The sequence below is a fragment of the Megalops cyprinoides genome, chromosome 21, assembly GCF_013368585.1.
Source record: "Megalops cyprinoides isolate fMegCyp1 chromosome 21, fMegCyp1.pri, whole genome shotgun sequence".
Classification (NCBI taxonomy): Eukaryota; Metazoa; Chordata; class Actinopteri; order Elopiformes; family Megalopidae; genus Megalops; species Megalops cyprinoides.
The window spans coordinates 1,533,988-1,560,317 of NC_050603.1; the positions used below are offsets into that span (position 1 = coordinate 1,533,988).

At 48.6% G+C, this 26,330-nt stretch overlaps 1 protein-coding gene across 1 annotated transcript in view; it reads left to right on the top strand.

The window, feature by feature from the left end:
* LOC118768937 (thrombospondin type-1 domain-containing protein 7A-like) overlaps nucleotides 1–26,330 on the top strand; it is an 86,017-nt gene that overhangs the window by 42,447 nt on the left and 17,240 nt on the right. The window contains exons 5-17 of the mRNA XM_036515915.1: nucleotides 5,511–5,666; nucleotides 7,470–7,673; nucleotides 11,375–11,569; nucleotides 14,494–14,740; nucleotides 15,650–15,765; nucleotides 19,066–19,198; nucleotides 19,648–19,751; nucleotides 21,206–21,400; nucleotides 22,177–22,443; nucleotides 24,049–24,227; nucleotides 25,015–25,020; nucleotides 25,463–25,596; nucleotides 25,862–26,015. Of these exons, the coding sequence (XP_036371808.1) occupies nucleotides 5,511–5,666; nucleotides 7,470–7,673; nucleotides 11,375–11,569; nucleotides 14,494–14,740; nucleotides 15,650–15,765; nucleotides 19,066–19,198; nucleotides 19,648–19,751; nucleotides 21,206–21,400; nucleotides 22,177–22,443; nucleotides 24,049–24,227; nucleotides 25,015–25,020; nucleotides 25,463–25,596; nucleotides 25,862–26,015 (2,090 nt within the window). The remainder of the gene's footprint in view (nucleotides 1–5,510; nucleotides 5,667–7,469; nucleotides 7,674–11,374; nucleotides 11,570–14,493; nucleotides 14,741–15,649; nucleotides 15,766–19,065; nucleotides 19,199–19,647; nucleotides 19,752–21,205; nucleotides 21,401–22,176; nucleotides 22,444–24,048; nucleotides 24,228–25,014; nucleotides 25,021–25,462; nucleotides 25,597–25,861; nucleotides 26,016–26,330) is intronic.

Sequence of the window (26,330 nt, forward strand, 5' to 3'; positions counted from 1 at the left end):
TTGCCCTTTATGACCTTTAGCTTCACTCTGAAATGTGATTGGAGTGTTAATGCTGCTGCTTCTTGGTCTCATGTTTCTCCAGCCTTCAGCCCTGGCCCTATAATGTCAGTACAGTTAGTGCAGGACTTCAGTCTCAAACTGACCCCAGGCCTAGTGCCAAACCATGTTACCTCTGACACTGCAAAAACACATCGTCCTCACACTACAGCTCTCTCTCTTTCCCTTTTACCCTAACCCACGGTCACTATCACTGCTGCTCTCTGCCCTTTACCTAACACACTGTCCCTGACACACTGCTGCTCTCTGTCCCTTTACCTAACACACTGTCCCTGACACACTGCTGCTCTCTGTCCCTTTACCTAACACACTGTCCCTGACACACTATTGCTCTAACCTACTGTCATACTGTCCTTTACTGAATACAGTGTTCTTTGCCAGCAGTCTGCTAGCCTTAGGCTTCTGAACACCTCATGGTGAGGGCAAGTCAAATGCACTCTTCCATTACACATGTACAGTAATGTGACTATTTTTCACACTGTAAGTCCCACTGTGTGCTAGGCGCATCTCCCTGACATCATTGGAGAAACATACATACACACACACGGCTCACAGAGTGGTACAGCGAGATACCCCTACCCCAGCAGAGTTTTCCACCGAGAAACATCCTTTTTTATTTTCATGGCTTGTGCCTTTTGAAATATGCAGCATGATGTTTGGGAGGCAGCAGCAACAGGAATTTGTAAAATCTCACTAAGTGAAACTATGAATGTTCTGTTCTGTGGTAATCCCCGGACTCTTTTACTGTTAGGAGCAGATTAAGCGGAGAGGTACAAAGTGAACCTGCTCGATCTGTCTGTTTATGTAATTGAATGCCCTAAATGAGTTTGGGAAAATCAGGTTAATTGCAGATAACTGTGAAAAGGCAGTTCCCCGAATCGAGGGAATGTTTATTCCGATACTTTTCCAGCGCAGCCTCAGTGGTGTCCCAGACGCTGCTTCCATTACACATATTAAACCCTCATTTCCCCGGTCTGTACGGCCCTCACCTCAACTCACTGGCCTGCTACAGTCAGCCACCGCGTTCAGAATGGCAGGGTGTTGTAAATATCCTCATACCATAAATCTACACACCAAATTTACTCCATAAATCTGCATGTGAGTCATGCACACCGAGTGATTTTCCTGCAAAATCTATTCTGTCCTTATCTGCTGTGTGAAAGATGATATTGGTCTACAAAAGACTTTCAGTCATAATATGCTTGGCTGTGCACATGTTTTCTGTACCCTGGAATATGTGAGTAGAACCTCTGTCATTTTTTATATACAAGAGTTTATTTAAGTTGATATTCAGTAAAACATGACAGTATTTTACTAACATTGAATCTGTATCCCTTTCAGTAACATATTTTAAGCAACATAATGTGCACTCAGATGAACATAAACAGCAGAAGACCAACAAAAAATGAAAATTTTGTCATAGTTATGCATATGGAGTATATTACTACAACTGCTTGTTCAACAAAAATTCACGTCCAGTACCAGGTCCAACAACCTAAACCAATTAGCATCCAATATAACAGTGATGCTGTTGAAAGAGTTACCCTGCCCATTTCCAAACATACTCTCAACCACAGTGACTTTAGTTTCCGTTTTTGGTGTGAAAACCTAAAACAAGTCCCAAGGGTTAAAGCCTTTTTTTAATCAGTCATATTTCTGAACCTCCTCATCCATTAACTCGCTCTGCTGTATCAGGTGCAGTAATATGAGTGATATGAGGTTTTCTTTTTTACCATACCAGATGCATGCCTTTTCATTGTTTAATTTGGATTAAATTATGTTACGAGATTAACCAAGATTAACTGAAGCCTGCTTCCATTCTGAACTTGCAGGGATTATGGATGGCTTTGTGGTCTCCTGTTTTGAGAATGAGTATAAGTGCTGTTCTGTGAGGTGATGTTTGCATTTTGCGGACCAAAAATAGCTGTTTTGTTCTGTTCTGCCGACACCTGCATCGGCATCCTCGTGTCTGACCTCCAGAGAAATTTTTGACCCTCCAGGACCTTGGTTTCTGCCTCCATGCGAGCTAAACCAAAGGCTTAAAAAAATGATACCCACAGTCTCTCTGCTCAGCGTTCAGCGGTGGAAGAGATGCATTGTGGGTGATGGTGCTGTGATGGTCATGTGTCCTGCCCAGAGAGTACACCTGTGCGTCATAAACCTGTGTGTCACACACCTGAGTCTCTGCTGTTTCACACCTCTGCTGTTTCACAGGCTCTCTGACCCTGAGAGGCGTTTGGCCTGGGCTTGGGCCCTGGCTCTGGGGAGGAGCACCCCCCCCCCCCCCCCTCAGCCCCCCCCCAGCCCCCCCCAGCCCCCCTCAGCCCCGCGTGGAGCCCATCCCTCAGTGCAGGAACAAGCAGTGTGTGATTCCGCTGCCTTTGATCTTGGCGCGTTAGAGCTCCCCGTGGTGTGGGATTGTTATCGATGCAGACTTTTATGACAGTGTGGGGGGGGGGGGGGGACTGCATGCTCTGAAAGCACAGTGTTACAGGGGGGTGGGGGGAACAGTCTGGGCTTGGTTCATCTTCTCTTTTTGGGCACTGGGAGTTATTGGTAATAACACCGGCTTTGATCTTTACTCGCTGAAGCTGCCTCTGTCTGAATGTTATCAGTGCAGACCTCTGTTTGGGGGGGGGGCAGTGGGTGTGGCACCGGGAGAGTGTGCACTGTAAAATAACATTGTTTCTGCCCCTGCACTGGAAGCGCTCTGTGAGACACATTAATGAGGGTATCGGTAGGGGTATACTCATGCCCAGAGGCACTAATTAGGCCAGGGAACTGAGTATCTGTATGTGTGTGCTTGTGTGTGTGTGTGCTTATATTTGTGAGTGTGTGTGTGTGTGTGTGTGTGTGTATATGTGCGTGTGTGTGTGTGTGTGTGTGTATGTATCTGAGTGTGTGCCTGTGTTTGTATGTGTGTGCCTGTGTGTGTATGTGTGTGTGTGTGTATGTGTGTGCATGTGTGCATGCTTGTGTGTGTATGTGTATGTGTGTGTGTGTGTATGTGTGTGTGTGTGCGCGCATGCGTGTGTGTGTGTGTGTGCGCTTATATTTGTGTGTGTATGTGTGTGTTGTGTGTGTGTGTGTGTGTGTGTGTGCGTGTGCGCACGCATGTGTGTGTGTGTGTGTGTGTGTGTGTGTGTGTGCGTGCGTGCGCGCACGCATGTGTGTGTGCATGTATCTGAGTGTGTGCCTGTGTGTGGCTGTGTGTGCCTGTGTGTGTATGTGTGTGTGTGTGTGCATGCTTGTGCGTGTGTGTGTGCATGTGTGTGTCTTGTGTGTTTGTTGGAACTGTTTGGTTTGTTAAGTGGGGTCCTTGATGTTGAGGATGTGGAGATCAGAGAATGAAATGGAAAGGCATTAAGGGGCTCTTTCTGCAGAATGCAGTAAATATGTCATATGTCATGCTTCAAACGCTCCTTCTCCTGTCAAAGCATTGTTTATATACACTACTACTGCTTGTATGGAGATTTAAACATGCTTTGGTAGTTTAACTTGTTGCAGAGGAAAAGGGAATAAAAAAGGCCACTCTTGTGTTAATCATTTGACAAAAATAATTCAGAGGTTCACATTTTGAATTCCTGCTGTATGTGATCTCTATGTGAGATGGAACGGGTTCTGTTGTCAATGAGCATTGATAACAGGAACAGCCAATGTGCAAGCACTAGCGATGAAATATACACCATTTCGTGGTGTGTGACAAAAAAAAAAATCACAGCGGAATATCATTCTTGTGAGGTAGTTAGTCACCTGGTGTCACCTTCGGTGAAGTACTTGCTGTAAGACAGCAGCCTTTCGGAGGAAACGCCCGAGGCGGGCAGGTACATTTTACACCTGAGTGGCGGTGGAATGAGCCGTGCAGCAATGGGAGGATTTATTAGCCAACCTGACCTTGTTTGTTGCAGTGTTTGATGTGCTGCTGTGAGCAGTGAGGCTCGAGGAGCTTAACTTTAAACGTGGAGGGAATCCGCTATAAAAGGGGAGAAAACAGGCGAGTTTTCAGAGGAAACGCATCAGACAGGCAGCAGTGTTTTTACCATCTTTCTCAACTTGAAAGTTTACAACAAAGAAGAAAGTGCGGGGAATGTCCTTTATGGAATATTCATGAATCTAAACAGGAGCGATTTCTCTGCAAAGGCAGCGTGAGTTATGTGTTTACGCGCCGGCACTGAGATGCAGGAGGTTTGATGTCACTGTTTTTGTCGCGTTTAACAGATGAATGCGTCTGCTTGCTTTTTACTGTTCCACCACCCACACGGAAAAACTATCATATTTCAAAATAGAATGAAATTGTCGACTTTAAAAATGGCATATCAAATATGAAGGGAACATTTTTGAAAATGCAACTTTGAAAAAGTGTCCAATTATATTTTTTAATGCTTTTCACCCTTGCTTTGGAACTGAATTTTGGGCATTAGGCTCTTCTCACAGCAAGATGAATGCAGTCCTCTGACACATTCCCACTAACATGCAGCCAATGGCTGGTTTTCACACAGTGGAGTGGGCTCTCATTGGAAGATGGGCACTACTCCACTGACATCATCAGAGCTCCTGGCCAACCACAGGTAGCTGAGAGTGGTAAGGAAACCCAATGATGATTTGATTGTAATTTGCAGTGTGTATTGTGTGTCACGAGTCAATGCAGGACAAAAATACTGTTACTCTTTAATCATTTGCAAATATAAAATATCTCCTAACCACGCCCTCAGAGTTAATTTTTTCTGCAAGTTTGCAGAATCTTTTTTTACCGCATGGTTAGCGCATTTCCGTGCGGTCGTCCCGGAAACACAGGATGTGCAGGCAGTTTGTGCATGTCCTGCGATCAGGTTGCGTTTGCAGGGTTTTTTTCCCCGTCACTCGCGTGTGTCGCTGTGATGTGGGTCCTCTCTCCCCGCAACACTGCTGCTCCATTCCGCCATCAGAGACTCTGACTAAACGATGGCATCCCACTGCGTCTGTTCGAGAGGAGGCTTCCCCAGCGCTGCACAGCTGCAGATAAGACTCCTTTACATGATCTTCAATTAGGCATACGGGGGAAATCAGTGCCATTGCTCTGCAGGCACACAGAGGTGTGGAAGTCATTCTGACAGAGGATGCGATCCGGTTTAATCCCTGAATTGAAAAACCCAAAATTCAGAAGGTTTCAGATGAAAGCAGGTTTCACCATTCTGTGTTGAGTGAATCACAGGGGTTGAAAGTAATTCAGCGCTTTTCAGGCACAGGTTACATTACAATGAAGTTAATGATGGAAAAAATCACTTTAGGTCCAGGTATAATTTGGTTGCGCTTCCATGTAAGGGATTGGGATATGATAAAAATGTATAATGAAAGTGAAAAAATACATCAAACAATCCAACGCCACTCATGAACACCAGCCCTGACAGAGTGAAATCGGCTGCTCGTGGCTCTTGCGTTTCCTCCGTAACAGCGCTTGCTTTTTGTCCCCGCAGCGTCCCGTCCTGTGAACAGCGACCTGTGCTTGGGGCCGGTCCCGAACACCACCCAGCTGTGCCACACCGAGTGCTCGGTCGAGTGTGTCGTGTCGCCCTGGTCCGCATGGGGGCCCTGTACCTTCGAAAACTGCCAGGACCAAGCTGCGAAGAAGGGTAGGCTGCCATCTTGAACACCACATTGTTAGCAGTAGGGGGGAGCAGAGGTTAGAGAATTGGACTATATATATATATACAGTCAAGTAAATTATAATAATCAGTTAAGGATTCCTCAGTTTTGCAAGAAACTAACAGGTGGAACTGAACCAGTACGTCATTCCTGGACCACAGCAGCAGCTCAGCGTCTCTGCTAAAGCACAGTAAGGGGCCCAGCACTGGTGCTTCCAACCAGAACGCTGCAGGTTTGATTCCCAGGTGGGGCACTGCTATTGTAATCTTGAGCAAAGCAGTTCATTCATACTTTATGCAAGTGCAAAGCTACATCAGCGCATACCCTCTAAAGCAGCAGCGTGAGTGGCGGTGTGGAACGGTGCTCTCGGGCTGCGGAGGGGGCAGCGAGCCGAGGGTGGGGCGAGGGCGTGGCAGGCCGCTGCGCTCGGCGGATTCCTGCGGTAATCACACGCCCCCACACCCCGAGCGCTGCACGGTGACTAATGCGTATTGACTCTCCCTTAATGAGCCGGCTCACACAGGCGGAAGCACAGAGAGATTCTCCGCCATGCATCTTAATAACGGATCCCTCTCTCTCGCCACGTTCATCCGTCATAAACGCCCGTATCCACGCGGCAACAGCTTCATTACCCTGAGAGACGCGCGCTCGCTGTCTCTCGGCCCTGACACCGCGCTAAAGGCATAATCACTCTGCGATCTCTCTGTATATCCCATAGGCAGAACACGGAAATAATGACTGATGGATAAATTAAAAATGCATCCAATCATAATATATAATAATTGATATTGTAATTGCTCAGCTGATACTTGTGCCTTTGGCAGATGTTTGTTACGGTCTGGGTGGTGCGATACCTCTTCAGATGCCTAAATCACCTAAACTGCCTAAACCAGCAGGCTGAGCAGCTGTAGTTTGGGGGGGGGGTAGCATGAGGCGGCATGTGAGAGTCCATTCCTGATGATGTCACCGGCTGGAACCAGAAGGAGAGGATGGTGACTTCCTTTGGCGGGGAGCCCTGGGGCTGTAGCTCGGGGGGTGGAGTCATGCAGGAGCTGTGGTTTAGAACCCTGCGCCATCCCTGCTGCCCCACCCGTCTCTCACCGAAAACCCCTCCCCCCTTACATGCAATCCCCCGTGTGCATTACCCCCCAATGCAATCTCTATTGCACCCCCCCCCTTCAATCGCCACTCTTAATCACACTGCTAGTGAGAAATGACTTCTCGTCTGACCTTCCTGGTTAAATAAAGTTCAAAAACCTAAGTGGGTGAGAATAAGGAGGAGGACTGTTCAGCTGTCGGTTCTCAAATCCTGAAGCCTTCTTACCTCCTTATCAGCCTGGCACAGGTGTGTGGATTAGAGGTGAAGGCTACAGACGGGTGACCTCGGGGGTGGGGGATTGAGGGTTTGAATCCCTGCTGAGGTACAGCGGCTGTGCCCTTGAGCGGGAATCCTTTGAGTAAAAAAAGAATTCCTCATATTAACGGTTGGCTGGGTGCATCAGTCACTTTGGATAAAGGCCCGCGCAATGAAGGAAGAATAATAATATTCATTATGTAAAGCTATTCCAATAATTTCTGTCATCTTCTGGCTTAATGGGCTGTCATGTTAAATGTACTACTATGGTTATCAGGAGCACCAAACTGCGACTGTCAAGTGGACTTAATATATCTTAGTCTCACGCTTTAGCAATTCAAAAACAGATGGAGCTTAATGAAGAAAAAAAACAGAAAATGAGGAATTCTGGGAAGTCTTTAAACTTGCACTTTTTTATGACTGTGGTGTTCAAAAGGCTTCAAGCTGAGGAAACGGAGGATCGTGAACGAGCCCACGGGCGGGGCCGGGAACTGCCCCCACCTGACGGAGGCCATACCATGTGACGACCCCAGCTGCTACGATTGGCTGGTGCTGAAGCTGGAGGAGTGTATCCCTGACAACGAGAAGCAGTGCGGCCAGGGAACGCAGGTGCCAGAGGTGCAGTGCATCAACAGTGACGGTAAGAACCCAAAGCGTGTGCACGAGAACCCAAAGCGTGTGAGAGAGAACCCAAAACACGCAAGAGAGAACCCAAAACACGCGAGAGAGAACCCAAAACACGCAAGAGAGAACCCAAAACACGCAAGAGAGAACCCAAAACACGCAAGAGAGAACCCAAAACACGCGAGGAGAACCCAAAACACGCGAGACAGAGCGCGACTTACCCCGACTTGTACGTCGCTTTGGATAAAAGCGCCTACCAAATGAATAAATGCAAATGAAAATGCTTTGCACACTGTACAAAGAGAGACCCTCACACATTCTCCCATTCTCCAATTTCCTGTTGTAACATGATGTACAGTACCTAGGAAAAGGAAAACGTTTAAGATATTATTTTTTTCAGTTTTGCATCCATGATGAAATGCATTAGGTCTTGCGTCTTCCACTTTCTGACTTTTCCGCATTAAACTCTGTGTGTTAAAGAGGCAATTAGAGTGAAATGTTGAATGCCACAGCAGTCAGCAGACAGCCAGCTAATGAGGGCTCGGGGGAGAGGCCACCGCCAGGCCTTCCAATCAAGCGCTCTGAATGACAATGATCAGGTTCCCAGCTCAACAGCATCACAGCTCAGCATGCCCCTCATAACTCAGCTGTTGCCATGGTGATGCCTGCGTGACCCCTCCCTTGTCACTTAGACAGTCAGTGTGATTAAGAGTGTTTTAAACTCAGAGCAAATGGAGAGTTTCACTGTTCCGGTGCTCTCACAGCTGGGCCTGTCTCAGTGCCAGACCTCACACCGTTGTGGCAGGAAGTGATGGAGTAATGATCCGTGCCAGTGTGCTCTTGGTGCCTGCTGTTCTCTCCGGAAATACACTTCATTTCAGTCCTCCGGCCACCAGGGGGCGAACAGCACACATTCTCAGTTGACTTTCAGGGACATCCTGTCCAATGTGCAGATCATAGGGTGGCTGAGCACCATTCAGAATATTTAGGTTGGCGTGGAAAAATTAGGAGTCTATTCATCATGGGTTCTGTGGTCCCTGTTCTTGTCTTTCACCCTTACTCCTCCAGGAACACTGTTCTGTTTTTACAGACCCAGTTAAAGCGGTGCAGGGTGTGCCGGGGACAGTGAGCATGATTAGCTGATCATGCTAACTGCTGCACAGGAGAGGCGTTGAATGGCTATTACCGTAAATCAGATCTCCCTGCCTATGGAGGCAGGCCTCAGACCGCATCCCTCAGACTGCAGCCCTCAGACTGCATTCAGACCGCAGCCTCAGACCAGAGTGTGTCTGTGCTGTGCTAGGGTGGAGGGTTCCTCAGCCAGGTTGCCACCCAAGACACGAGAGAAGAGAGCAGACGGTGTGGTTAGGATGCTGCCTCCTGCCAGAGCAGACCCCGAAGAACATATCATTTCCACAGCCCCACCTCCTGCTAAATCATCACCTCTCACCTCTCTCACACACACGCCGGATGCACACTCCCGTCACAAAGCCGCTGTGAGGAGGAGACAGCCAATCAGCCCCTGTAAAGCTGTCAGTGGGTTTAACGAACACAACAAAGCCTTTCCAGAGAGGCGTCCCACTGAGACACCTCCACTGTGCAAACCCCACAGACGGAGCGAAAACTTCTGCTGAACATTTACTTACTACTTTAGGATTTCATTTAAATATTTATTAAATATTTATTTTGCAAATTCAGATTTTGGATTCATAGTGTAAATTTGAAGAAACGCATGAAAAGTTATTTTTAGGGTGTCTTTTAAATATGAGGAAAAAAAATTGAGGTTTAGATGAAAATTTGGAAAAAAATAACAGATTTAGCCAAAAATCATTAGGTCCCATTCTTCCTGTGATGTGTGTGCAAAGCCTGTCCTGGTTTTCTGGCAGCCCCTGCTCTCCGTCTGTGAGTGGTTTCCCAGCTGGACTGCATCTGCCTTCCTGTCTGCTCATCAGGGTGGTTTTGTGTTTCCTCAAAAGTCTTTGTTGGCTGAGCTCCGCAGTTCAGTGCGACAATGTCTCACCTGGCAGGGATGCGTCTCGCCTTTCATACGCTGCTCTCATGATGACCCCTGATGCCGTTATTCATAATCAGAGTGCATCTTGAGCACAGCGGTTCAGGGCGTCCGTTTAGGGAGCGCCGGCCTGTTCGTTTTCCACCTGCCTTCCTGTCCGTTTCGTCTGCGTGCCGTTTCGGCTGATCCTCTCTCGGCGCGCCTTCGGGGCTCTCTGCTGGGCTCCTCGTTCAGAGAACGCCCACATCCTGTCAGACTTCCACACATCAGCAGGGTTCACCCCGCCTTCACGCTGCGTTTCCATCAGCAGGGTTCACCCCGCCTTCACGCTGCGTTTCCTCATGGCTTTGATGGGGAGAGAATCCGACGCCGTTAGAGCCGTCCAGTGAGAGGCGTAATGTAAAATGAATGGGTGTGTGGGGAGGAGGCTGAACTTCAGGTGAACTGAAGCTCCGCACCTCTCCGGTTGCCACAGCGGCAGCAGTGTCCTCTGCACACCTGTGTGTAGGAGGAAGCGTGCCCTCTACATGCACAGAGACCCGCTAAACGAGTGCGTGAGTGGGATTACACAGCGCATTTGTGTGTCAGAAGCCAATTAATAATGAATGGGCCTGGGTAAGGGTCCCCAGTGACCTTCCAGAGGCTGCGTTGAGTAAAGACTAAAGATAACCCCACTAATGCAGAGATAGGATGTGTGGGCGAGTCATTATGCTGTTTGTGTTTGAGATCTCTGTAGGAGGCACAGGACCCAGTGAGAGAAACCATCATATTTTATCATTCCTATTTTAATTTTTGTATGAAAGACTGTGTAAGATATCTTTGTCTGAATAATGTATTTACCATATATATAAAATCAGTACAGTAACTGATATATTATGGGGTGATAATTCATTTTTGTAATGTAAATACAGACAGAGCCATTTTTGCATGAGATGAAGATAACATTGCTTTGAAACATTAGTAGTTTCGTTTGATGCATACATAGTGATGCATACATAGTAATGCAAACAAGGTAAATCTTTAATCCACAGTCAATTTAAATTTCATGTAGTGTGCGGTGTGCAGTTGTTTTCTTTAGCAAAACAGGTAATGGCTTCTACCGGGGGGGGGGGGGGGGGGGGGGCCGAACAGTCTGAAAGCTACTAACATAATTCATGAAGAATTAAAGACTCCAGAATTAGGCACACAGATGGCAAACATAATTCGGCACCACCAAATGTGAAGTTCTGGACGTGGGCAATAACAGTTTAAGGCAGGATTATTTTATGGGAGATATTGCATTACTTACAGTAAGTAAAGAAGACTTGAGTCTAATGCTTGACCCTGGATCTAGACAGAGTGCTTAGGCAAAAAGCTGGGGTACATATCAAAGAGGAGGGGGATAGAATTTCTGGAAAAAGTACAGAGAAGGGCAACAAGACTAGTTCCAGATAGCAACAATGTATCTAATCCCTTAGTCTCAGCAGAGGGAGACTGAGGGGAATTCACTGAGCTTTTTGCATTTTTTGAACAGGATCAATAAAGGGTTCTATGGAAGCTAATTATCCACACAGTAGATTACAGTGCTCACGGTGGAAGCAGAGACCCTCAGAGTATCACAGTGCTGGGTGCACTCCGGCCTGCAGAATGATGAGCCTGTTTGGACTGACCCTCCTCGTTAATGTGGTTCCGGTCGGTGTTCTCCCGCCCGTGTCCCTCTCCCGCAGGTGTGCCGGTGGACAGGCAGCTGTGCCGGGATGCTATCCTCCCCATCCCGGTGGCGTGTGATGTGCCCTGCTCCAAAGACTGTGCCCTCAGCCCCTGGTCCCCCTGGTCGCTCTGCTCCCACACCTGCTCCGGGAAAGCCACGGAGGGCCGGCAGACCAGGGCCCGCGCCATCCTGGCCTACAATGCTGGCGTCGGTGAGCGGGATCCGCCGGGACACCGCGGCTGCCACTGTCCTCTGTCATATTACCCTCTCTGAGTGTCCGTGCGTCAGGCCTGGCTACCGCCATGTCCACAACTGAAATAATATGTTACAGTACATTATGTTACTGTCATTTAGCAAGCACTCTTGTCCAGAGCAACTTACGTAGGTTACAATTTTATCCATTTATATATAGGCCTGACTAAGCGTCTGGTTACCAGCGTGCTCAGAACTGAAGTAATGTATGTGCAGTGGCTGAGCAGTCAGAGGGATGGGGTGTCTTCCCCACTCAGTCAGAATGCAGTGGGTGTGTCTCAGTACACAAGAGGCAACTGGGCAACAGTCAGTGCTCTGCATACATAACTCAGTTAAAGGGAGAGTGGTCACCAAGCCTGCTGAAAGTCATACAGTTTGATCAATGTATTGTCCCAAAAAGGAAATTTGTTGTGGATATGAAGTGGTGCTGTACAATAAACATTAAAATATGAGTAAGTATCAGCACAGCCGGGAGGTCAGGATGCTGTCTAACCTTCCTGCTTTAATCAGTGTTCTCTTTACTCTTCATTTATTCCTCCTTTTTGCATAACTACTCTCTTACTCTCCAACAAATATATGCATTTCTTTCTCTTTCCCTCTTTTTCTTTCTCTTTCCCTCTTTTTCTTTCTCTTTGCATTTATTTGTGGTATTCTCTGTTTTTCCTGTGATCCCGTAGCAACAGCGCAGGTCATAGCCTGGGTGACGGTCATGCAGGGTAAGGCGCTGTTAGAGTAGCGACCTGCAGGAATGTGTTAGCGTAGCGACATGCAGGTGTTAACGCAGAAACATGCAGGGATTGCAGGGCCTAATACCATGCAAGACATGTTAGCAGAGTAGTATGTAGGATGCATTTGCAACATGTACTGTAGTTCATGTTAGAAAGCTGTGTAAAACTAGAGGTCGTAAAGTTGTGCTGTGTCAGACTTGCTGCTGTGTGTTGTGTTAAGGAGAGACCTGTGTTGTTGTCAAGGTCGGCTGTCCTATTGTCTAAGAAAGTACCATGTGAAATATGTTGACCTTTTCACCCAAGAGCTGCATTAGGTATACCTTTATAATGGCAGTACTGCTGAAGCCAGTGGTGGTAGCTGCGAACGTTATAGCAGTAGTCGTGGTTTGTGGTTGGATCAGAAATGCTGTGTACGGTTCTGTTTGGAATGCACTGGAGTCCCTGCTGAAAAAAGGACTTTTGAGAGCTGTTGCTGCAGTGTAACTTTGTCTTCCCTGTTTCCCCAAAGGACTTTCCCGAGTTCCAGAAGTTCCTGTTCTCTTTGGTATACTTCTCTGCATCTCTACTAGAGCTAGGAGATCATAGCTGATTGATATGTGATGAGAATAGAAATACTGCGTGTGTGTACGCGCGTGTGTGTGCATGTGCGTATGTGTATATATATATATATATATATATATGCGTGTGTATATATGTATACATGTGTGTGTATTAGGGATATTTATTTCATTATTTTGGAATAATTTTGTATTATTTGAATATTATATTCCTCCCGAGGGCAGATATTCAAATAATTGAACCCTGTTTTTTCCCCGAGCTCTGTCTGAAAGCCTGGTTTCCTCTGTGTAAATAATGGCTCACTGCAGAGAGAGCACTGTGAGCTCTCAAACATGCCTTCACAGGCAGCAAAATTAATAATATATATGAATTATCTTTATATGCAGGGTTTTTAGGCTCCCCTTCATGAATATTGATGGGAAAGAATAAAAAATGCTTTACCAAGCATTTCAGTATTTGTTCAAGTAATTGATTGCCATTCACATTGTAATCTCACAATATTTATTAATAATTCAATGTTTCATTCCTTATATTTCATATGTATGTATATAATTACATAGGTAGATGGATATCATTTTGGTATAGATAAATACAGATATAGAGTTTGATATATAATTATTTTCTTCCTTATTTATATCTGCTTCATAGCTGCCCGCTTCTAAACATGCCATCTAAAGGTGATGATGATGCAGATATTGTCAGGACGAGGTGTTTCACCAGGCAGGAGTTGCGGGCGGTGGGCGGAGCCAAGTCTCAGTGGGTGGGGCCGAGTCTCTCTTCTGTAATGAGGCTAAAGCGGGGGCCTCTGTGACCCTGCAGCCTCTGCTGTCCCTCTGAACCTGCTCCGCTGATGTAACTGCCTCCCGGAAAGCCTGGTCATTTGCAGAATAGCAGCAGGGAGATGTGGTCATCCCGCATTTCTGCTTAAATGGGCTGCATGTAGATATTTGCTTAGAGAGAGGAAGCTGTCTATTACAGATAGATAACAGGAAGAATTTCCTCCCTCTTAGAGTGGAGTAATAGAGTTATAGAGTCCAGATTTTACAGACCACTTCAGAAAATAAGGGCAGGGTGGTGATGGGCGGGGGCAGAGTCCTGTGGCATGAGATCATGATCACGGTACCCCTTTCGCCATCTTTCTCCAAAACACGAAAACGGAGTCAAAACACAGATATGTCAGATAAGGCAGGCGTGGATGGGACAGTCCTATAGTCTGGCAGTGCAGAGGAAGAAAAAGCAGTCTTTGTCCTCCTTCCAAAAATACCCATTTGATCTTCCCCTGAGACCTGCAAGAAAGATGACAAAGGTGGGGCGTGCTTCCTCATCCTGCCTCCGAACTCACCGCCCCCTCTCAGGTCCTGTCTGGTGGGAGGGGGGGCGGGGCGCACACTAACGAGCCCCCTGCTGCTGTGCGGCAAACGGTCTGAGTGGGTTACCATGGCGCAGAGGAGGAGGAGGAACGCGAAACAATAGAGAGCAGCAGGGGATTGTGGGAAGGCACTGCACTGGTGCGAGCGGCTCTTGTGATTGGGTGCTGCTCTTTGGTTTGCGTCAACTGATGTATTATGTGTGTGTCGGGGGGGCTGTTTTTTGGCAGGGGGGACTCCGTGCCCCAACAGCAGTGCCCTGCAGGAGGTGCGGAGCTGCAACAGCCACCCCTGCACGGTGTACCACTGGCAGACGGGGACCTGGGGACAGTGCATCGAAGACACCTCCTCCGCCTCCGCCAACGGCAGCTCCACCTCCGTCCGCGCGGGCGGCGGCGAGGTCTCCTGCTCCATCGGCATGCAGACGCGCAAGGTCATCTGCGTCCGGGTCAGCATGGGGCAGGTGCCCTCCAAAAAGTAAGGGGGCGGAGCCGGGGGAAGGGGGTGAGGCTTTTGTCAAGACACACATAACTACACGAGGAACGAGGCCTCTTGAACGTCCCACAGGGCACTGATCCTGCATCAGAGTCAGAATTGTTTGCTAAATGGTTGGGGTTAGGACTGGGGGGTTGGGAAAACTGATCTTAGATGATGATGTCAAGGGCAGGAAGCACGCAGAGCCTTCAGCCCTGTAATGGGAGAGGAGATCATATTACTGTCACTCAGCAGCCCACACGGAGCAATAAAAAGACTCTGCTCACCATAGCGAAACACTGTGATTGGTGCAAATGTGTGGGTTACTGATAACACATGATAGTTCTGCCTGTTCTGGGAGGCTCTCCGAGTCCTGGCTCAGGTCCTGCTGCGGGGGGGGGGGTCTCTGCCTCTGGGAGTGCTGTGAGCTGATGTGCTGTCAGGCCGATGAAGTAGGGCGTCTGTGAGAGGAACACATCATTTATTTATTTGCTTATATAGTGGGGTAGTGGGGTAGTACTGTAGTGGGGTAGTACTGTAGTGGGGTAGTACTATAGTGGGGTAGTACTATAGCGGGGTAGTACTATAGCGGGGTAGTACTATAGCGGGGTAGTGCTGATATTCTCACAGGCGCAGGAGTGGAGGAACGCTGAGTGCACTGCAACGCCCGAGCTCTGTCCCAGAATGAGTACTGTACTTCTGCTGTAGTCTGCATTTAGCTGCTGCTGTGTCAGAGGGGGTAGATAGCATTAAAACTCAAGCCCATCCTGACTCTGCACGCCTCGCACACCCTGTCCGGAGGCTGCAGTCTGCAGGGTGCTCTGCACCCGTGTGAAGCTTTTCGTCTGCACCTGTGTGAAGCTTTTCGTCTGCACCTGTGTGAAGCTCCGTCCTCACCCTCTGTCCTTGCAGGTGTCCAGAGAGCCTGCGGCCAGATACGGTCAGACCATGCCTGCTGCCGTGCAAGAGGGACTGCATCGTCAGCCCCTACAGCGATTGGACGCCCTGTCCCTCCACCTGCCAGTCAGGTACTTTTCCCATGCCGTGCGTGTCTGAGCCTGTCACGTTCACTCTGTAACCCAGCTGCCAAATGAACATCAGAGACACAAAATTTCTGTACCTTCTGTAGCTAACGGGATCATTCAGTCCATCGGCTTTGGGATTTGTCTTTTTCATCGCTCAAGGCAGCATTTTTTGGAAATATCTGCCGCTGATGAGAGCGAAATATTTGAATTTGTTGATTGAAGCATAGGAAGAATGTCAGTGCCAGAGGGTTAATTCACCCTATTAGCCAGCATTCACTGATTCATGGATCTCATGTTCACAATGCGGTTCTGCTGAATTCAAAGCCAGAGACTCTTTCAAAAGCTTTGAATGTTCATGTCTTATGAGGTTTCCTGTATTTTCTCTAATCCATACCTGTAAATATTCCTTTAAAAATCGGACGGATGCTCTAAATTGACAGCATGCTTTGCTCGATGTGTGTTCTCGCCAGAGAGCTTTCATATGCGATATGATCAGAGTCTCTACAGTCGTTCAGGTAGTGACACAAACACAGCCTCTTCAAAGCAGACATTTCCCGCTCCCTCCGTTAATGGTGTTCCTTTAAACCGCCCCCCCCCCCCCCCGTGCCAGTTCAGGCATTCAGCTTTTTGACAAAACATTCCCCAAACAAAGTGAAGAGAGGCACGTTGCCTGGCAACAGCATCAGTGTAAAGAAACGGTAACCAATTTCTTAATAAGCACCAGGGGAGGCCGGTTCTGAGGCTAACTGCCCTGCTAACCTCGCTTGGTGGTTGTATGCTGAGTGTGGTTGTTAGCAGTGATAGCTGAGGGTGTGTTAATCCCAGCAGTCTTCAGTATGAAACAGCGGTTTTGTGCTCAGAGGCAGCCCTGCTTTCGAGGGAACTTCAGCAGAGGGAAGAAGGAAATTACATCATTGCCGCTTTGCCTGACTTCCCGTCACCACTGAGAACAGTAAAATAGTTAAACATTCAGCTTCAGCTTGCAGTGCATTGTTCCAGGGTGCTTGTTTTAGGCCTTTAATAAACAATAAATAGCCATAAAACCAGACACTGTTTGCTGTGACATTTTTAATTTGGTCTACATTCACTGTTAATGCGTATTAATGATTTTGTACATAGCCTGTAGAGCGTGTACAATCTAATGAACATTTTGGACTTCATTGATTTGTTCTTAGCTGGAATTTGTTTTTAACTACAAACAAATTTTATGACTGCTCTAGACCACTTCTACCACATTTTTATGTGAAAAAATGATCTTTCACAGTTAAAATATGTGTTCAAATATGTATATAAACACGCAGTTCAATTAACAATAAACAAATAAATAGGACTATAGGCCTTCTAAGTAACTAGTCTAATCAGATCAGATGAAATGTCCAAGTGCAGAGGGTGAAGCGCAAATTACTAAAGTTTTCAGCTGAGCGCCCATCAACAGCTGAAATCTCTTATGTAGTTACATGCGGAAAACCTGGCTGGAAAGCTGTGTACACATGCTCGCTGGTGATGGAGTGCTGAAAGTCTGGTGGGTGTGTTTATATACAGCGGAGAATGTGTGCAACATGACATCAGCCTGCTGTACCCGTCACAATATGGCCAACAGTAATGGCATTCATTCACCACCAGATAAATGGCATCGAAGGGACCCTATGCCCAAACCGCTACCAAACGACCCTTTGTCCGAATCAATACGAAACAACCCTATGCCTGAATTGAAAGGACTCTGTGCCCGGATTGCACCAGAGAACAGGGCTATGAGTCATAACAGATTTAACTGAGTGTCTTCGAGTCAAGATATGAATTACAAGTAACCAAAGCACATTTTTACCCCCGGCCTCCATCTGCAAAGTCTCCTCCCACACACCTTCTATTTTCCAGAGACAAATGTCACTGTTAGACAAGACAACAGAAGGACAAAGTTTTTGATCTAAAAATTGATCTAAGCATTTCAAAGAGTCCTTTCAAAGGTGTGCTTATTTCCACCAGACAATTACCGATGTCCTGGACAAGCCACCACCCACAATACAGAGCACTTTTTTCCTGTATCTACCTCTGTTAGAACCATTTTGGCGGCATGTCAGCTATGGCTGTGATTTGGGAGTCAGAATGTCTTTATATCCGGTTGTCTGGGTATTTACCTCTGCTAATTACAGATAACACTCAAGCATAAAATTTAAGAGCGGTGGGAATTCATCATCATCATACAAACAAGGGCGAGGACAAAATTGGGAATTTCTGCAAGTTTCATGAATCCAAGGTGATTTTTTTTGTATGAGCTTAACCCAAGAACAAAATACACTGGTTTCTGCCAAGGCTGTGGTGAATGAGGCTCGCTGAGCTTCCTGCTCTACACGAATGACATAACCGATGTGTGACATCTTTGGTTGTGTTCTGTGCTTAAGGATAATTAGAAGGTAGCGCGGTGGGCGTGTTGCTTTGCTGTCAATCAATGAATGCCCCCTCCTTCATTTGTCTGGGGTCACAGCAGACTTCCCATAAATTTAATAACCTAATAACCTGCTCAAGCAGTGGAGTCCCCTGGGGGGGGGATGTTAATCAATATGGCTGCTTGATTTAGTTATCCTCTCTCAGCCAGGCGGGTATGGCAAGCGCATCTTTATCAGAAAGATGTGCTGAATCCTGTAACAGATATCAGTTTCGGCATCTGGCACTCCTGCTTTAGCAAACAGATGTGTGAAAACGCTGGATTCACACCCAGACCAGAATAATAGGAAGGCAGTTTATTTTTGGATTCTGAGGTATTGCAAACTCCCTGTGACTAAAATCTTGCCACAGTCCCCTAAAAAACAACAAGAAAAAAAACACCTGGTCTCTCAGAAGAGTAATTATTCATATGTAAAAAGCATGCCAGGCAGGTTAGGTGCAAACTGAGCTCCACGGCCTGGGTTGCTGCCGGTGTGGTTACCTCTCTGGTTTGGCTGGTCTCCCTGCGGTCATGGTTACCTCTCTGGTTTCGCTGGTCTCCCTGCGGTCATGTTTTAGGGCATTCTACCACATGTGATTCTGAACAGACGCAGTTAACTTCATATAATCTGTACAGTTAAGCCCCATCTGCCATCTTCCCCTGAGCCACAAACCAAACACATCAACGGATCCACTCAGCATCTACACAGCGTGACCGTACTCTGACCACTCCTGTGCCCTAAACATGGCCGTAACTTAACCATTTCTGTGCCCTACATATCACCATGGTCTAAACACACCTGTGCCCTAAATAGGGCTGCGGACTAACTGAACCTGTGTCCGAAATGCGACTTACTAAAGTGCCGTCACCTGTGTCCTCAGGTAGCGGAACAAAGAGGAAGCAGTCGAGGAAACGCATCATCATCCAGCTGCCAGCCAATGGGGGGCAGGAGTGTCCGGAGGTGCTGTCCCAGGAGAGGGAGTGCGAGGCCCCGTCTGTGTGCCAGGGGTACAGGTGGGGGCCGATCTCTACCGCACACAAGCTGCACCTGTAACCACGTGTAGATATCAGAGATGCCTGGGTGTAGGGTTGACATGTAGCTAACAATGCTCCAAGGTCTGAGCTCTGTATGTCTGGGGTGAAGATGAGCACTTTGACAGTCTGTGCAGATTACAGGTATGATGCGTGTGTGTGTGTGTGTGCGCTTATATTTGTGTGTGTATTTGTGTGTGTGTGTGTGTGTGTGTGTGTGCGCGCGCGCGCGTGCATGTGTGCGTGCGTGTGCGTATGTGCATGCATATGTGTGTATATGTTGAGCTGTGTGTGCGTGTGTGTGCGTGTGTGTATGTGCATGCATATGTGTGTGTATGTTGAGCTGTGTGTGTGTGTGTGTGTGTGTGTGTGTGTGTGTTGAGCTGTCTGTCTGTGTGTGTGTGTGTAATGTTCTGCATCCTCTTCTCCAGGTGGAAGACCCATAAGTGGCGCCGGTGCCAGCTGGTTCCCTGGTTCATTCGAAAGGACAGTCCAGGAGCCCAGGAGAACTGCGGGCCGGGCCTGCAAACCCGAGGTACCGCCACCCGCGCCACCAAACCCGCCAGGTTGCTTACAGGATCTGATCGATAGGGGGCGCTAACTCACTGCAAGCGTGGGGTCCACAGAACATGCGTGTCACACGTGTCACAGAGTTCTGGAGTGTTGGGAGGGACTTTCCTGCTGACTGAAGCCTTTTCGGAGTCTCTGACTTTCTTCTGTTTGAATTAGACCGTTGAAATTAAAGTGTGCTTAGCTGCTGACGCCGGGTTCTGAATTTAAGCATGTTACTCTCGCAGTATGTTAATTTCTGGAGGCTGCCAAACTTATTGTGCCGTGGAAAGAAAGGAAGAAGAAAAACACCTAATGCTTGCTAAAATCTGGTATTCAGAGCCAAGGACAAAGTACACTGCAGTCAGGTGGCCCAGTTTCACTCCTTACAGTGATGTGCTGGTGGAAGACAGAAATAATGTTTACCCAGTGTATCACCCACACTGGCAGTACAGACCTGGGAATAGCTGTTCTGAGAGGGGGAGCCCTGCAGTACATGATAACATCTCCCTCACCCTTCTGTTCCTCTCTGACAAACCGAACTGCCGTTTCTCAGCGATCGGTTTGTGTGGAACGTTTTTCCACAGCATTTTCCCCAATGCATCCCATCTGTATAATAATAACTGTCCTCTTCTGAAAAAGGTATGGTTTCATGAAAGTGGTGTCATCTTTTGTATTAGTGATCACAGATTGTCTCATTTAATAATTGTAAAATGACTGTGGCAATTGTGGTAGTGGGGGGGGGGGGGGGCTAATTATGCCAGAGGTTGAAGTGAATTTTCCCGGGTGCAGACAGAGATCTCCTCGCCTTGCAGCGGTCACGGGGAAGCCATTAGCCCCGGTGAGGAGATAAGCCCAGGGAAGTGTCTCTTCTGTTTGATGAGCTCGGCTGTCGGCCTCGAACAGAGAGAGCGGCTCTCAGACCGGCGCCGCGGGCTCCATGCACACAAGTTTAATCTCCTTTTAAGTGATTTCTGAGCTCGCTGATTCATGCCTGGCAGAGTAAATAAGGGGAGGTTTCACGGGACAGGCTGCAGCAGTGCATACAGGTGCAGCAGTGCTGCGCATACAGAACTGGAATCAGAACTGGAATCCTTTCACCTTTGCCTTCATAACACTCTGTAGCTTCAAGTGCATGCAATATCATCACTGCCCCACACTGCTGCTCCACACTGCAGCTCCACACTGCTGCTCCACACTGCTCCACACTGCAGCTCCACACTGCTGCTCCACACTGCTCCACACTGCAGCTCCACACTGCTGCTCCACACTGCTCCACACTGCTGCTCCACACTGCTCCACACTGCTGCTCCACACTGCTGCTCCACACTGCTCCACACTGCTGCTCCACACTGCTGCCCTGACCACTGCTCCACACTGCTGCTCCACACTGCTGCTCTGACCGCCGCTGCCCTCTTGTGGTCGTGTGTGTGTCTGCAGCGGTCTCGTGCCGGAAGCAGGACGGTGGGCAGGCGGACATGGTGGAGTGCCTGAAGTCAGCGGGGTCCATGCCAGCAGTCACCCAGCCCTGCCAGCTCCCGTGCCAGGACGACTGCCAGCTCACTGCCTGGTCCAAGTTCTCCTCCTGCTCTGCTGACTGTGTGGGCGTGCGGACCCGGAAGAGGGCGCTCGTGGGTAAGGAGGATGTCTCTCTGAAGACACCTGGGGATAGAATTATTAAAACAAGTCTCTCTAATTCAGGGACAGTGGAGTAGGGGCATGGAATTGTCACTTTTTTCCCCAACTATAAGCTTCAGAGTGTCTCACTGCTTAACCTCAAAGGCATGTGGTCTCACTGTGATGATGTAATCACTCTGCGCCAAAGCATGAGCCAAGCCCCTACAGTGTAGATGCATGCAGTGTTTGACTGTTCAGTGTTGTTAGTCATATCAGATGCGTTCTCATTGGATAAAGCACACCTTGGGGCTGATGGGAAGATGATTAAACTGCCTCTGTACAGACTGCATGAGTCATAATTGTCCCAAAAGAAATCTACCTGACAGACCAATTTATTTTAGGATTTTGTGGAACTAGGCCAATATCCTCTAAGACAGTAATCCTGTAGGATTTGTGTGTGAGTGTGAATCCAACTCTAAGACTGCTCGGATCTTCCTGCTCTTCAGTATCTGGTTATGACTGGTCTCAGTGCAGAGGCAGAACATAAATTACCTGCATAATGTTTCTGGAGCTGAACTGACAGCAGTCACAGAGTCTGATTTGTGGGTGGGACCAGGAATTTTGATTGATTGTTGGATTGTCCCGCCCCCTCCCTCTGGCTGGTGGTAGGGATTAAGGAGATGATAAATCATTTGATATGATTTCAGAAGCCGAGCTCAAACCTCTTGCATACTGGATTTGTAATCTGTTGTGAGAGGTCTCACCTGACACCCCCCCCGCCCCCCCCCCCCCAGGTAAGAGTAAGAAGAAAGAACAGTGCAAGAACACGCAGCTGTACCCGCTAAGCGAGACGCGCTACTGCCCCTGCGATAAGTACAGCGCGCAGCCGGTGGGGAACTGGTCCGACTGCCTGCTGCCCGAGGCCGGCGGTGTGGAGGCCACGCCGGGAGCGAGGGGACCGGGCGACGGGAAGGTGTGTGGGCAGGGCTACCGCTACCAGGCCGTGGCCTGCTACGACCAGGACGGGCGTCTGGTGGAGACCTCCCGCTGCAGCAGCCAGGGTGAGTGCTGTCGCCTAGGTGACCGACACAAGGGGGGGAGGGGGGACACGGGTTCGAAACCCACCCCAGAGCTTTGGACAGAAATCATTACTAACACCTTTCACCCACTACTTCCATAGCCTGATGTATGTAATGTTCATCCAACCAAACACTTTCCCTGGGTTTCATTCTCCTATACAACTGCCATAGGTGCTGTTTTACTCCCATCATGCACCTCTGCAATGACCCTGTAACACTTGTTCTTAAAGAAGCCACTTATTTGTTGTAGCACTGTGAACGGCAGTGTACTCAGTTAACTACAGTGTAATTACGCAGGTATTACACAGTGTCAGCAGGGCCCAAAGCGGGTGTATGAAACTGGAGCCTGATTGGCTGATGATCTGCATTCCTCTGCGTTGAGGCTGAACGCTGTGAGCCGGGAGCAGATACGGGAGCTTCTCCGCTCACTTTGCTGCGCGCGCTGACACAGAGCCGCTGGGGAGAGGGTTAAAGCGCTGAAACACAGTGCGTTAGCCATGAGTTTACGCACTGCACGGAAAGTGTGTGCGTGGTTACCGTGGCTACCGGAGTGAAAGGGGGTACGCTGAAATTCGGGTGTGTTTCCCCCCAACCTGGGGGCCTCCACCACCGCCGCCGTGCACATCTCCACAGGAAGCAGGGATTCTGCCTGCCAAATCCCGCTGTGACTGACAGGTTGCCACAGGCGACCGCGGAGATCAGTCGGCGCGGGGTTCTCTGGAGACGTGAGCGGCAGAGGCGGATTTGCTGCGCTCGGCATTCACAGGTCTGCACTGTAAGCAGAATTATTTACCTCTGTAAGCGAGGGAGAGACACAGCCATCGTTGCTGCAAACCACATCCACCCTCACCTCCTCTGCTAAAATACCACCTTTAAAAATGTATCAAACTGTCACTTTCTCTCACAGGGTGGTAGACAAAATGCTGTGATTAATATTGAGTAGTTTTCTCATCTCTGATGTGGGACAGGCAGCATTGTCAAAATATTACATAGAGCCGTGTGTCTGGCCTCTGTCTAAGCCCTGAATGGCACCAAAGTGAAGCAGCTAGTGTTTTTTTAGGACAGAACCCCTCTGTGTTAAATAAGAGTTACACCCTGAGCACATAACAGGTTCATTCTAATTTGTGCTGAGTCCCATTAGCTCAGGTTGGCTTCTCCTCGAAGCAGCGATTAAACGAAAGGCCTTTTATTGGATGTGAGGCCAGAATTCCCTTCGTCTGATTGGGCAGTCGGGATGCCTATGACCAGATGACCGTTTTCAACACGTGTGTGCTGGGGAAATGCTGGAAACATTACCCTAATTACACAATTGTTTAGTAGATGGATTTTTAGGAGGTGATACTTCATTTTTCATTCTTTGTTTGTTTATTCCACTAGATTAGTCCAGTGGCGCTGGTTTGGGGCATGTAATCGCTGCCTGTAAAGCTGTGGCAGACAGACACAGGCTTCGCTGCCAGGTTGGCTGTCTGCTGCTGTTTCTCCCTAAGCAGGATTGGCATTTCGCTGCTGTCTGTGTGAATCTGCAGCCAGAGCTGCAGAATGTGCAGAGTTGCTCAGATGTGCGTCTCTCTCCCACGCCCTCTGCAGGCTACATTGAGGAAGCTTGCATCTTACCCTGTCCGTCGGACTGCAAGCTCAGCGAGTGGTCCAACTGGTCCCGCTGCAGCAAGTCCTGCGGCAGTGGGGTCAAAGTGCGGTCCAAGTGGCTCAGAGAGAAACCGTACAACGGCGGTCAACCGTGCCCCAAACTCGACCACGTCAGCCAGGTAAGGGCCGGCTGCGACATCACAATCGTTTGGGAAATCATTACCCTCAATGTAATGGATGTGTTTGTGTAATGGCTCATTTACTGTAATCCAGATCCTGGACCTGGGCCTGCAGTTTCAGAATGTGATACTGCTCTTAGCCTCTCTGTTCTTGCTTTCCCACACGTTCATACACACGCTCATATCTGAATATTCTGTGGAGACAGAGAGATGGTGGAAGTTGAACCACACAGTGACCATGCCCTCCACATGCCCCACTTGATAATTTGATTGGCAAAATGACATTCCGCCACTCTCCGTATAAACCGCTTACCGAATGGAGGTCACTGTTAATTGGATTTTTTTGTTGTTGTTGTTTTCTAAATAACATATTACAGGTGACTCCTGCCTTCTGTATTCACTCTGTGTGACTTTTTAGGTTCTGAAGTTCTGAAGTACTGAAGTTTGTGGTAGTAATTAATGTTGAAATATATCCTAACCCGGTGTTGTTCAGCTTTGATCCAACTCTTAATTAGAGAATCAAAGCCACTGATTGGATGGAAACTCAGATCAGATATTCCAGGTGTCCAATCAGCTGCTGGCTGAGAGCCATCTCTGAAGCCTCCAGGTCTGTGTACCTGTAGAGCAGAGGTTGCACACAGCTCCATGGAGCCAGCGTCATATGACTGCCTGAAGCGGTCGCTTTTGGCACTCCAGAAAGAAAGTGTTTTCCTCAGTTATTCTGACGAGTGGTTGATTTTCTTTTCCCCGTTGCATCATGGGACACGTGATGACACCTTCTCCACAGGCCCAGGTGAGAGTTCTTCCAATGTTCTTTGATCTTTGATGCCTGCAATGGCACTCTTACATTACTTTCATTATTTACTTGGCATATGGCGTTCTTTAATTACATACCCTGAGTGGAGCTGTGTGTTTGTATTGCTGTATATTACCTGTGCACAGGTATATGAGGTATATGAGTTGGAGCTGTGTGTGTGTATTGATGTGCTGGACAGTATTCAACAGTATGTATATTTCTTGTGGGCAGGTGTACGAGGTGGTGCAGTGTGTGTATATTGATGTATGTTACCTGTGGGCAGGTGTACGAGGTGGTGCTGTGTGTGTATATTGATGTATGTTACCTGTGGGCAGGTGTACAAGGTGGTGCAGTGTGTGTATATTGATGTATGTTACCTGTGGGCAGGTGTACGAGGTGGTGCAGTGTGTGTATATTGATGTATGTTACCTGTGGGCAGGTGTACGAGGTGGTGCCGTGTGTCAGTGACTGCAGTCAGTATGTCTGGGTAGCGGAACCCTGGAGCGTGTGGAAGGTCAGCAACGTGGACCTGAAGGAGAACTGCGGAGAGGGCGTGCAGACCAGGAAAGTCAGGTACCACAAGAATCACCCCACTGTAAACATCACCATGCTATACACACCATCATGCTGTATGCACCACCATACTAAACACACCACCATGCTGTATGCACCACCATGCTATACACATCACCATGGTTAAACTGGTGCAGCTGCAAACCACTGCCCTGTCAGGCCCCAACCAATCAGAACTGCCTCAGCTAGGTTACTGCTGTGAGAGACACGCCTCTCACACACCCCTCCGCCCCGCCCCCCTCCGCCCCGCCCCTTTCCGCTTCAGATGTGTGCAGAACACGATTGACGGGCCGTCTGACCCGGTGGAGGACTACCTGTGCGACCCGGAGGAGATGCCGCTGGGTGCGAGAGAGAGCCGTCTGCCCTGCCCGGAGGACTGTGTCCTGTCCGACTGGGGCCCCTGGAGCCGCTGCAGCATGGTGAGAGCTTGATTGCCCACCCGAGCCAGTAACCCCGCCTACCTGACCTGATCCCACAGCCTGTCCTGGGCCCCAGCCCGCCCAACCTAATCCAGTAATTCTGCCCATTCCAGTTCTCTCGCCCTCCCGATTCGGTCCCCCCGCCCCCCCCCGTCCTGCTGCAGTGTGGGGCTGAGACAGATCCCCATCTAACGCCTTTAACACCTGCAGGCAGCGTGGTTTCGGGAGCTGCTCACCGCCCCCCCCCATATTAATGGTAGCGTAACAGATGACCATGAGGGCTGAGATGGGTTAGCTGATTGGCAGGCTGCTGCT